General features: G+C 32.2%; 1 protein-coding gene across 4 annotated transcripts in view; it reads right to left on the minus strand.

The window, feature by feature from the left end:
• LOC129751498 (glucose dehydrogenase [FAD, quinone]-like) overlaps positions 1–13,110 on the minus strand; it is a 208,644-nt gene that overhangs the window by 47,439 nt on the left and 148,095 nt on the right. For all 4 annotated transcript variants that reach the window (XM_055747033.1, XM_055747035.1, XM_055747034.1 and 1 more), the window contains one exon: positions 6,052–6,393. In XM_055747033.1, the coding sequence (XP_055603008.1) occupies positions 6,052–6,373 (322 nt within the window). In that variant the 5' untranslated portion in view covers positions 6,374–6,393. The remainder of the gene's footprint in view (positions 1–6,051; positions 6,394–13,110) is intronic.

The raw sequence follows: 13,110 nt of genomic DNA on the forward strand, positions 1-13,110 counted from the left end.
AATTCGGAGGTGCGTCTGGAAAATGATTAGCAATTGACTGTCATACAAACTGTTCATGACATATTCCAAGTTGAAAGCGAAACGGAGTTCGTATGGGATCAGCTAGTAACAATATAAAAATATAGGAAAAACCAACTCAATCTTATCTAATCAATTGGAATTCAAAACGATAATTTTAATGTTTCTGAATATAGATAACTCATTAGCATTCCAGATTGCCCGGATTGAGGCGGGCTTTCCCAGATTTTTAAAGAAAAAAATGGGAATGCCTGGTCCGGTCCGTATACCCAAATATTGAAAAAAGGCCCTGTTTTTGTTCCAGGATTATTAACAGTTTTTACGAAATTCCAAATTTTAATCTTGTTTCAGCGCATGCATTTTTTTTTTAAATTGTGAATTGACTGTTATTAAAATTTTCGTGTGTTCATTTCTCAACTTTTCTCTTGCCTTTTTATAGATCATGTATAGATATTGGCTGGATTTGCCCAAATATTATCCGGTTTTGAGTTTTAAATTTAGAAAATGCCAAAATCTGGAATGCTTTCTCAACAAATAACGATTTAAAAAGTTAATAGATACCCGATTCCAAATACAAAATAACAAAACAAAGAATTGAGAATTAAAAATAAAAGTTTGACAGCTTTTCAAACTCGTATCAGTATTGAGAATGGTTGAAAGCTTTGATTCTGAAAATCTATATGAAAACTAAATCGCAAGCTAAATACTTGTAATCATGAACAAAATTGACTTTTACACATCGTAGCTTTTTCTTTTATAAATAAATATTTTTTTAAAGTAAACCTTTTAGTTTTTGAACACATTAACAATCTCAAGTATGATGCCTCCAGCCAATATTTAAAAGCGCTAAAATGTTCAATGAAGTTTTTCTAACGAACATATTTTTTTTATTTTCGATTAAAAGTTAATCATCGTTTATTTGTTTTTATTGATTTTTGTTTTGCAACTTAATAAGAATCCTTGAACTGATTTTGTTAATTAAAATCACATTATTACAGATTTAAACTGGTCGAACCACAAGTTTATTTTTTCTATAATCTGAGCTTTAGCAAGCATTGGTGAGTAATATACAATATATTGAATTTAATTTTTTATTCAATTGGACGCTTAATACAGAAAATCACATGTAGCATTAAATGAAATTTTGGATTTTCCAGATGCATAAAACTGCTCGTTTACATGTCCTGAATTTTGAAATTTTCTGCCAGTTGTCAGGAGCATAATTTTTTAAGGTTTCAGTTACATAAATTTAAATTGAATTTTATTTCATACTTCTAGATATTGTATAGGATTTATGGGGAATTTAATAAAAAAAAAGTTTGATAATTTTAAGAAAATTATTCCCCTTTCCTTTTTTTAGCTTTTCTCTGCCGAAGAAATAATAAATATTCTGATTATGTAGTTATGTTTAAATCTTCCACTTTACGTCATGAAAAGTTTATACGGAAGTTTTATACGGATTTGGAATTTTCTAGACTCCATATTTGCCAACGCATTAAAATTAATATACCATCAAACCATGTAAGAAGAGTTGGTGATTCAGAAGAAAACCCATGTACTTATCAGATTATCAGAAACAGATTCAAAAGAAAAATACAAGAGTAGAAAAAAAACTCTAAGGGGTTAAAGTTATTTTCGTAAAATTAATGTTCATTGAGCATTTATATATTTGGATTTTTTAAAAATTAAAAACAAAAACCATAAATTTTTAATGTGGCTCTTTAAAACACTGAAATATCGAAAATTTGAAGTTTTTGGCTCTTCCGACTCAAAAGGTTGCCGACCATTGTCCTAGACCAACGTATTGGGCTGCTACTTACAATGTTGCACTGTGGGACAGAACTTATTAAACCTTGGGGACAAAACTTCCATTTTTATTTTTAGGATAAACTGGATTGATAGCGCAGTTCGAATATTTCAGAAATTTTGAAAAAGATTGGATTGATAGCGCAGTTTGAATATTTCAGAAATTTTGAAAAAGAAAAAATGATTTTTAGAGCAACTTACTTAGAGGAGAAATTGGGGTTAATGTTTTGTGAAAAATTAGAAAAAAATGAAAGATATCTTTATTGCTCTGTAAAAACAATTAATTCAAGATAAACGTACACTAAGTATATTAAAATCTTAATTTTTTATTTAATTTTCATAAAATTTTAAGTTACATACTTAATTTACATGAGGATTCCCCATAGGTGCTTTACGAGGTATTGCAACTACTTTTCTTGCAATACTCCGCGAGGCACGAGTGTCATTTTAATTTATTGATTTTCAATGGCAAAAGACATACCCCTGTTAAACCGCTTATTACTTTTTTACATGATATGATACGAAGTTATGGTCTTCCACAAAGATGTTTTGGGAAAAATTTCCTTGAGAGAAGTAATAAATTGGCACAAAAACCATTAGCAGGCTCGGTTTCAAAGATGAAACAAAAATGATATAGAATTTTCACAATCTTCCCACACAAACCCACAAAAAGTTAAGATTAACTCATATAAACGTTTCCTAAAAATCCTACAAAAAATTATGTATAAGTTTTGAACAAAAACGAACCTTTTTAGACCCCAGGGTTTGAGAAATTCAAAAATGAACCCAAATCGGTATACAGTAGTGAGGCTAAAAAATTTATCAATAATTTACGGCGGGCGGCTAACAAGGAGCGAAACTATTGAACCTCAGAAACTGGTTCTTAACAATAAAATTACTCTATAATACCTATATCAGAATACTCAAACGACATTAGTGGCTATAACTGAATTTTTGTTACAACCTACCATATTTCACTAACTAAACTTTGGTCACTATGGCTTTAACATCTTTGAAATTATTATTTTGATACCATTTTTCGCAGAAGGCTTGAAATGTCAGTAACAGTTCTTTTATGTTTGGACTCAATTGAATTTTTCAACGGTTTCTTTCAAAAATAAATATACTCAAAAGATGGAGAATGTTGCTGCTTACATTTAGGGGCAAAATTATGAACATTTCTCAATATTTTTTGGCCCACTGTTCCCATGTTCTTTTTTTTCTTCAAACTTAACCATTAAGCGAAATTAAGCTTATTTAAAACTCAATTTATATGGCTTCAAACGTAGCATTTTTGAAGCATTTTTTACTTTTCGACAAAAAACTGGGAACTTTTTTGTTTATGATAAAAACTCGTTCCGGAACCAAACAAAATTACAGAACTATTGTTTTATAGATGAGGCATGCTTAGTTTAAATAGTGAAACTTGTAAACCTGTCCAATGCAAAGCTTTCTCAAAGACTTAAAAAAGAAATAATGGTAATCATTCATCATAAGTAATCATTCTAATGAAACAAAATTTGATACCCGCTCACTGGTCGGTGATTTATTCATATCAGTTTGACAATAGAGTACATTTTTATGTTAATTTTTTTCTGTTTTCCAGCCCTGGATTCTTTTGAGCGACAGACGTGTCTGAGTGAATATCTGAATTGAAATTCGGAAGAATCGTAAAATCACTACACCTTATATTAGCTTAGTTTCATCCAATTCTCCTAAACCTTTTGAAATATGACTTCGGTGTTCTCATTTTGACGTAACAGGATATGGTAACCTCAACTTTGTACCACAAACTATTAGTGATATTTCTTTATTTTAAGCTAAATTTATTTCCGATCTACTTTTTTGATAGAATTTAAATCTATGAAAAAAAAAAATTTCTTCAAATGTGTGAATGGTATAATGTTTAAAGCAAAGTTTTTTTGCAATAGATTTTTTTTTTAATTAACACAATGAGATCATAAATCTTTTGGGATGTAAGCACACAAAATAAAAAATGCTACAGTGAAATAAATAAAAACTTAACCATAAACTTTTTACGTCACATTCCCGATAATTTTGTTTTAACTTGATTTATTTTCAAATTTACTATACTAAAGTAGTAAAGCCAATTAACTTATCAAAAATTAACAGAGGGCTAACAAGGAGCGATAGTTTTGAACCTCGGAAACTAACTTATAACAATCAAATTACATGTAACTGTCTAATAACTAACATTTTTATGTATGGGCATGGGTTTAAATTTTTCTTGTCTCAAAAATTTCCGTGGTAATTTGTTAGGTTTGATCAATCTCTGATTATAAATGCATTTTGAATTGAATGCCCTTAAATCTAAACTTAGTTTGACTAAAGCGTTATTCGATTGGCTACTAAGAATATTTGCCGAGAATTTATTTTTATTATTAATAAAATTTATTTTGATTTTTTTTTATAACATTAAATCTCTTAAAGTAGTATTGCAAGGAATTAAAAATCTGCTACTTAATTTTTAATTTTAGTTCTACATCTGAATTGTGACCAGGAGCAAAAAAATGGCTCAATAAAATTGATTAAGACATCAACCGATAAAAGTTTTGAGTAAAGTAAATGATTTTGAACGTGGATTTCAACCAGTTCTTGTTTAAAAAAAACAACCAATGTTTTTTTTTAAAGTTCGCTTGAGAAACACTTTAAGGCAAGAAACCTCGAAACCATAGTTTGCATTCATGAAACAATGACATATTATTGATTATTTTGTCAAAGACAATACACATTTTTATCGTTTTAAAACCTAGGATATGATTTCCAGATTTCGCCCAATTAATGGCGTTGAATTAAAGATCGGTTAAATTGCATTATAGCTTAGCTTAGCGTTTTTTGAAAAAAAAAAGATGAAATTTAAGAAATAAATAATGAAACAGAAAAAAAATTGTAAAAAAATATTCAGTCGGTCACTGGGATTTGAACTCACATCCTAATCTCCTCTGTAGAGCTCACCTGGAAAATTAAAAACCCTAAATTACGATTGAGTCCATTTAATAATGGTAAAACGACTATAATCGAAACAAAAAAAAATTAATTGTTTTGAAAAACGATGGATCCATATTTCGAAATATTTGTTATCACCCTTTTTAACCAAGTTCTTTTGAACAAAATTAGATTTACTTGTAAATTCCGTCAATATAGGCGATCGCTTTTTCAAAATTTCCTTTCAACAGACATAGGCCAAGCAAACATTTAACAAAAAGAATGCGCATCGCTTTTAGGACACTCTATGATATTTCTCGGGAAATTTCTGAGGAAAAATGTAAACACTTATCAAAAATAATCATCCAAAATAGTATTCTCAACCCAAAGACTCAAAGCTAGTAGGCTGTAAGATAACTTTGAGAGCGAGCTACGAATGACAAAACTGAAAGTTTCGAGCAGTTTTTATCCAGAACTTTGCGATGGACTGTTATACAGCTTTTGCTCGTATTTTATAACACCTTCGTACATCGAAAAGCTTTCGATAAAACAGTGCGCCTCCCCTACCAGAGATAGTTTGTTTTGTCTGACCGAGCATGAGAGAAAAAAGATGATAAAATCTCCCAACGACAGTGTGCTGGACACTTGTGGCTTATCTTACAAGTTTTTACCTTTATACATTTGTAGGAATATGTTTGTAGGAATAGTGTTTTTAGGAAAAAATAGTGGAAGGTCTCAAAGCGTGTAATAATGCTAGATAAATACTGCAACGTCGGTTACCGGTCTACGTTTTTGAGCAATGTTCAATTTGGCGGGTACGCTTGCATGCGCTATTACGTTCATTGACGGTGAAAACATTACCTGAAGGGGGTTTCGGTGGTCGAAGATGAGTATTCAAGTGGAAGGTTGTATTTTCTTAAACATCACTAGAATTGTTTTGACTCAAATGTTTTCCTGTGTCCATAGTTATTGAAACACGAAATTTAACATCTTGCTAACTTTTATGCAGTTCGATTAAAAAATTCGTTGTTAAGTGTAAACTGACGTCCTCTATTTCTAATTGGTACAGCTAAATTGGCTGTACTCTCGAGATTTTAACCCTTCTGAATATTACTGTTAAACTTCTCGGAATACCTTTCATTATGAAAATTTCATGGGAAAATATACTCAATCTAAATCATATACAAATACAATTTTCATAAAGCAAAAAAAAAAACATTTTCAAAAATAACGTTTCAGGTAATCATGACATTTTTTCTCAGATCTCAACCAGAAACCCACCTGTGATAGTAGTCAAACCGGCCGTCAGCGGGACATCGGTCAGGATGTTTTCGTCCTTGCCGGCTTCCAGCAGCAGCACGGTCCAGCCCTTAACCTCCGAAAGCCGGTTGGCAATGACAGCTCCGGCCGAACCGGCTCCAATCACGATGAAATCGTACTCCTTGTAGAACTCGTAGGTATCCGGTATCCTCTTGACGGTGTCGTTTCGCAGAAATATGCTGGTTTCATCGAAAAGCAGCTCGAACAGATTTACCTGCCGTGGGTGGTAGCATTGGACAAGCAGTACTAGTTCAAGCAGCAGCGGGATCAGGGGAAGGAACATCGTGACCCGGTGGTTTCAGTCTGTAACAACAGAAATAAAATTTGGAAAATGAAATAATTTCTAGAATATGAACACTATAAAAGTGGATAACATATATATGACGCCCTCAGAGACAAAGAGGTAAAAGTGCAAAATTTATCGATTTCGAGTTAAGAATGCCAAACGATTCTTCATATTTCAAACTATATTTCATTATTTTTTTTTTTGTTTTTTGAATTTCATAAACATAACGTCTAAAACAACGTTTATTTGACGTAAATTGAGACGACACGTGATTTTTGATTTTTGCACTTATACCCCTTTGCCACCAAATAAATTCATTTATACCCCTTTGCCACCAACAAATTTCTATTTTCAGGTGATTTTGTCTTATTGATATGATTCAGAAAACATAGAGATTTTATTAGGTGAAAGTCTAATAATTTATTAAAATATTCATTTTTTACTGTTTTGATGGGAAATGTAACCTGGTACGTTAATCGAGAGATTTCATGTCTAAAGATCAACCTTGTTTTGTCAGTTGGAGTAAATCTCTTCAAACAACAATTTTCCATCAGGATAATCATAAGAATAACTCGTGAAAGGTTTTTCTCAATGAATTCTCAATAATATAATTGCATTGCCTGCGCCTTTTCGTGATAAATTGTGATAAAAATCAAGAAGAAATGCACATGAATTATTTTCTTCATCGAAAAACATCAGCAGATTTTGAATTGTATTTTAAGCATCCAGAAACGGTTCATGATTATCATGGTAAAACTTACTCAAAAAATTTCGTTTTAATACTTAAAAATACTTTAAATGTATAGACTGAATTACAAATTGTTGTTTGATTTTGCGAATAAAGAGAATAAATTCGGAAAAAATCCAGGCTTATTATATATCGAAATCCGGAAATCCAAACCGGACGGCCGGCCCGGACCTTTAAAACAAAAATCATCAAATGTCCGGGCTAGATTGGGTGAAACCGGGCAAACTTTGGGTAAAGCAGCTTTAAAAATTTTAAAGTTGCCTTGATTCTGAAGCAAAAATGACTATTTTTCGGAAATATGCTCCTTACCGGTTTATTGCTTTTTTCCATCCCATACGGAAGCTGAACATTTACTTCGCAGTGTCCATTTAACTGGTGCCACGTGAAGCAAACATTGGCTATGAAAATTTGCGTCAAACTTTCTTGATTGGTTTTGCCTTCTATTTGATAGAATGAAAACTAAAAATCATTTATCAAATTCCATAAAAACATTTTCAAAATTATATCTCCGTCTTGTTCTGCAATGCGCGAAAACGAAAAAAAAATTGTATGCAAATCGAACGAACCTTGCAAGAGACGTCTCCATTTTTATTAAAAGAGATATCTAATCAAAGAATTTACTATTTCAAAACAAAAAATCTAAAAACCTGTTTATGTGAGAATTCTTGCACATTAATTTCCACATTTAAATAACTAAAGTAAGCGAAAAAGCTTCCATTAACACTGTTTGATTATTTTTGGATTCTCAATGATGATTCCAATGAAAATCCAAAGATTAATTTGGTAAATTTATTTTGTATTTCATCTAAATCTAAAAATTTCAACAAAAATTTTCATTTTACAAAAGTTTTATCTCAAATCATAGACCAAGTTGTGAAATGTATTTCTGTAATCTCAAATTTTGTTATAAAATTTAAAATCAGTAGTATAATATTGAACAAAAAAGCCTCAGGTAGGAAATTTTGAGCACGCTGAAATTAAAAATTTGGGAAATTCAACATGAAATATTTAACAACTGAATTCATTTTCTCATCGATTATTACTTTTATTGGAAAACATGTAACCATTCAACACTAGAAAGACCGCACCAGTCAAAATGACTGGTTAAACACTTTGTTTGTTGAATATCTTTTGCATACTTCGCTTTAAAAATTCGCAAAAAAATACGACTTTTCATGAATTTTGAATCTCTACAAAACTGTGTATTTTTTATTTCACTAGCTCTTTTAGTAAGCGAAAAAAATTTCGCCATGGACACCCGGACCGTGACCAGTCAAAATGACTGGTAAAATTCACAACCCTATAACTCAAACAAGATAAAAATTTTTCGCTTGCTTTTGGTTTCATTTGCAAGCTACATTCATGACAATGAGTCCTAGTTGATTTATGGTGGGCAGAAGTGTGTCATTCGTTATGAAATTATTGATTTTCGATGCGAAGTCGTGAAGATTTGAAGAAAAAGTTATCGGATTGGCCGCTGTGTAGCGCTTCAAGCACTTAACTCCCAATTTTTTGGTCTGTTTTGTTGCTCAACTGTAATCGAACTTTCTGTCAAAATTTGGCGAAATTTTATCAAGATTTATAAAAGTTATGTTAGATTTAATACATGTCCATTCGAGTAATCGAGTAGTTTTAGGTGATAAATATGTTTTATACTAAACTAGAATGAGTAAAATTATTATGAATTGAGTACTTGTTTATTCAAAATTGAAGACGTCAGCTATGAAACTGAATAATTAAAATGATATTTCAACATTGGTGCACGATATATTCTTATATTTTGGTTATCCACCATGGGTGCACGGATTCACCGCAGTTTCTGCCCAAGTATGTATTCACTTGCATTCTTAGATTATTAGGCTCGACAAATTTCCAATGCAAGTTCACTTACAGGTATTCCGGCACCCGTGTATAACCTTGGCCAGCTCGCAACTGATTGAACATTCTTATTATAAGAGGAAACACATCTTACCTGTCGGCAACTTATGGGGTTTGAACCCAAGAATTTTCTTGCAAATACAATGTATCGAACCCAGTACGCCTGGCATACCTATACCAGACTCGCGCCAGCCTATCTGATAGACCACATCGGCGCTAAGATATTTCAACATGGGTGCACGGAATGGCTGCAAATTCACCGTTGTAAATTATATACAGTGAAATAGTTTTCAACTTGCTTCAGAACACAACATATTTTTGAGTTAGACATGATAGGTAATTGAAATGCAATATTCGTCAATATAAAAACTTTCAAGGACAAACAAATCAACGTGTACATTCGACAATGTTGATTCATTATTTTTATTTTTACTGTTTTACGTCGCACAACATAACTTGATGCATATAATCCCTAAAACTCCCTCGGTCCATGGTAAGGGTTTTCCAATTTCTTGGATGTTTATCAGATCTTATCAGATAAATGTACGATTGCAAAAACCTGTTTTGTAACAAAAAATATATAAATTTATTATTTCAAGATAAAATTGAAATATTTCTTTTCCAAGAATGAAAAAACGGAACTTTAAAAAAAAATCGTTATTTAAATCATAATGTCTGAACATGGAAGACATGGTTTCGACTTTGGTTTAGTTAAGATTTATAAAAATGCTTTTTAAAAATTTGCAAAAAGTCTAATATTTGATTAAAACGCGGTAAATCCATGCACCCATAGTGAAAAACCTTGTATATAACACAAATTTTTATTGAAAAGTCTTTATTCTTTACCTTTAGCATTCTAAAAAATTGATTTTTTATGCATAGCGGTGAATCCGTGCACCCATGGTAAATTGCTCTATTTATAGAAAAAATATGCTTCAAAACCTACAATATCAGGTATAATTTATAGGCAATGTGTTGAAAAATTTCAGAGCGATGGATGTTAGAAAACATCTACTAAAACAAAATTGAAGTGAAACCGTGCACCCATGGTCAATATCCATAGCCGTCTAACATGATTTTATAATTAGATTGATAATGTGTTATAATTTTTTGGTTATAATTTAAAACATTCATTTTATGAGATACACGCATTCGTCAACTATGCCAAAATGAGGTGATTCCGTACACCCATGGTGAAAAAATATTTTCATTTTATAACAAAAATGATATCGAATAAATAACAAAAAAATTTCAAAAGAAAAAAGTTTAAAATATTATGATAGAAAAAATTTCCCCTTTACCAGTCATTTTGACTGGTCACGGTCCGAATAGGTATATTCAATTTGCCGGTCCTTCTAGTGTTAAGCATTATCACGGTTCAACACATCAGTTTAATTTTTCTGAGGTCATAGAAGTCAGTTTTACACAGTGTCTTGAAATTCATTTAAATTTGAAGAAGAAAATCAACACAATGCAACATTAGACTGAGTCGATTTGGGGTCATTATTGAATTTCTCAAACTCTGGGGTCTATAAAGCTTCGTTTTGGTTCAAAACTTATCCATGATATTTTGCAGAATTTTTAAGTAACGTTTACATGAGTAAATTTGAACGTTTAGATTTGTATGAGCAAATTGAATATTTTGTACTGAAAAATCAACATAATTTTTTGTTTTTTCTGTGGAACCGAGCCCGCAAATGTTTTTTGTGCTAATTAAGAAATTCTTTAAAAGAATTTCTGCCGGACAACTTTGTCCTAGACCGTAACTTCGTATCTCATTAGACAAAAAAGTTATTAGCTGTTTAACAGGAGTATGTATTTTGGCATTGATAAAAAAATAAATTCAATTGACACCACTACTGGGTGCCTAGCGAGGTATTACATGATTGCTTTTCATGCAATATTTCGCAGGGCACAAGCAGTGGAGTCAATTAATTTTATTGTTTATCAATGCCAAAAGACATACCCCTATTAAACAGCTCAGATATGGTCTTGGACAAAGTTGTCAGCGAAAAATTTACTTTAGAGAACTTATTAATCGGCACAAAATCCATAAGTGGGCTGGGTTCCACAGAATACACAAAAATGGTGTTGATTTTTCAGTACAAAATTTTCACTTTTCCCATACAAACCTAAAAGTTCAAGTTTACTCATGTAAACGTTACTTAAAAATTTTGCAATAAATCATGGATGAGTTTTGAACCAAAACGAAGCTTTTTAGACCCAAGGGCTTGAGAAATTCAAAAATGACCCCAAATCGACTCAGTCTAATGCAACATGCAATGAAATATAGTATTCATTGTCAAACCAATACAACTACACTGTGCAGCGTGCATTGATTAGCCATGAAAGTGGGTAGGATGGGAAATTATGGCATCGTTACGATTCGTAACTTACGGTTGGCCTTGAAAAAGGAACAGTTGAATCATTTCACCTGAAGGCACATCACCTTGAGTCGACGACGCTCGCCATTTACCTTTCCACAAGATCAATAAACTGTAACTCGAACCGGTAGTTGACCCATATGCATCGGGGTTTGCACTTGAAAAAATCATAAAAATAAACAAAACGCAACTTAGCCGGGTCGCGATGAATGGCACATATTGTGCTGTGCAATTCGATCCCTGTTGAGAGTCTCTCAACTTTAAGTAGCTGATCATTCTAGGTTACTATAATTGCGGTTCGTTAAGGTATGTCAGTTTTGGCACTGTTTGGATTTGATGTTGTCAAAGGCTTGGCCCCCGGTCTAGAAGTGTGATCCTCAGAATGGCCCTCTCCAGTCGAGGAGCCCTTGATTTGGGAACGGAGGCAACTATACCCACGAGTAGCAAACTAGACTTGTTTTCTGACTGCTCCTTTTACGAGTAAAAGCCACAAGTGTTCTTGATCTGGCGCAATGAGACCACCGTCATTGGCATCCAGTCAAGTTTTGGATTGAATCCACGCAAGTGCTTCAAACAGGTTCCCTACCAGATTGACGTTCATACCTTGCGGAGCGACCTTGATAACTGTAATCGGCGTAGGCAGACCTCCGTCGACGTGGATGTTCTACTGGCTCATTCATTGAATTTAAGGCACAACCCATGCCTCTTCCACGGCAGCGAAGGAAATACCAGCGATAGTACGCAACTTTTGCTTTTACGCAAACAGTAAACAAACATCATACCGCAAATTTCTTCAACGGAACGACCTTGGCTGTGAAAAGTATGTGCGAGTGCAAGCAGTTGACCGTTCGTTTGGCGCTGAGGAAGTTGAAAAGATTTATAGAGCGTGAAATGATGTGCTTTGCTTTTGTTGAGACAAGAGGAGTAAGTTTTATTATCTGACGTTTGCTATTATCATATTTTGAAACTGAACATGTTGTTTTCATGAGTTTAAGCATGGGAGTGACAATATGCACATAAATATGAAAATGATTTTTTTTGCAGTTTTCTATGTGATTTTTACACAGACCTTTATGGAACAATAAATCACTGAAAGCTTTGTATGCATAAATTCAGATTTATTTATGAGTTTACTTCCTCTGACTTTTTCATAAAATTAAAATAGCGTTTCATTCAGTTCTGATTTAGCACAACGAATTGAATTTTGTGTTAGAATTTGTATGGAGAACGAAGCTTTTTCATTCAAGATTTTTCAGGGATGTACAGAGAGTTTAAAACAAAATTTATTTTTGATGGTAAATAATCCTTGATTCTGGCACTACATGTTATGTGAGAAAAAAATTTTGAACCTAACTTGTCCTCAAATAAAATCAGAATATTTCTTCTTAATTCTTAGCGTCTTTGGCTGATTATATAAACCGTAGGATGAAATTTAAATAAAAAATCAACCTTGACTAAAAATATGATGATATTATTTATGACAATTTTCGCTTAAAATATATTCTTCTAAAATTGTGTTCAACATTCTTGTTTTATGAATTTTATGAGCGAGTATCTATCGATTTTAAAATCTAAAAAATGATTTTCGGTTTTTTTTTGTTTTTATTTTGCGCTGCAACTGTTTCAAATTACGTTAAAATTTTATTTTTACAAAAAATCACTTACAAATGCACAACCATTCAAAAAATGATTCAAAAGGGAAGAATGACGAAACTTGATCCCTG

This window comes from Uranotaenia lowii, chromosome 3 (assembly GCF_029784155.1).
Source record: "Uranotaenia lowii strain MFRU-FL chromosome 3, ASM2978415v1, whole genome shotgun sequence".
Lineage (NCBI taxonomy): Eukaryota > Metazoa > Arthropoda > Insecta > Diptera > Culicidae > Uranotaenia > Uranotaenia lowii.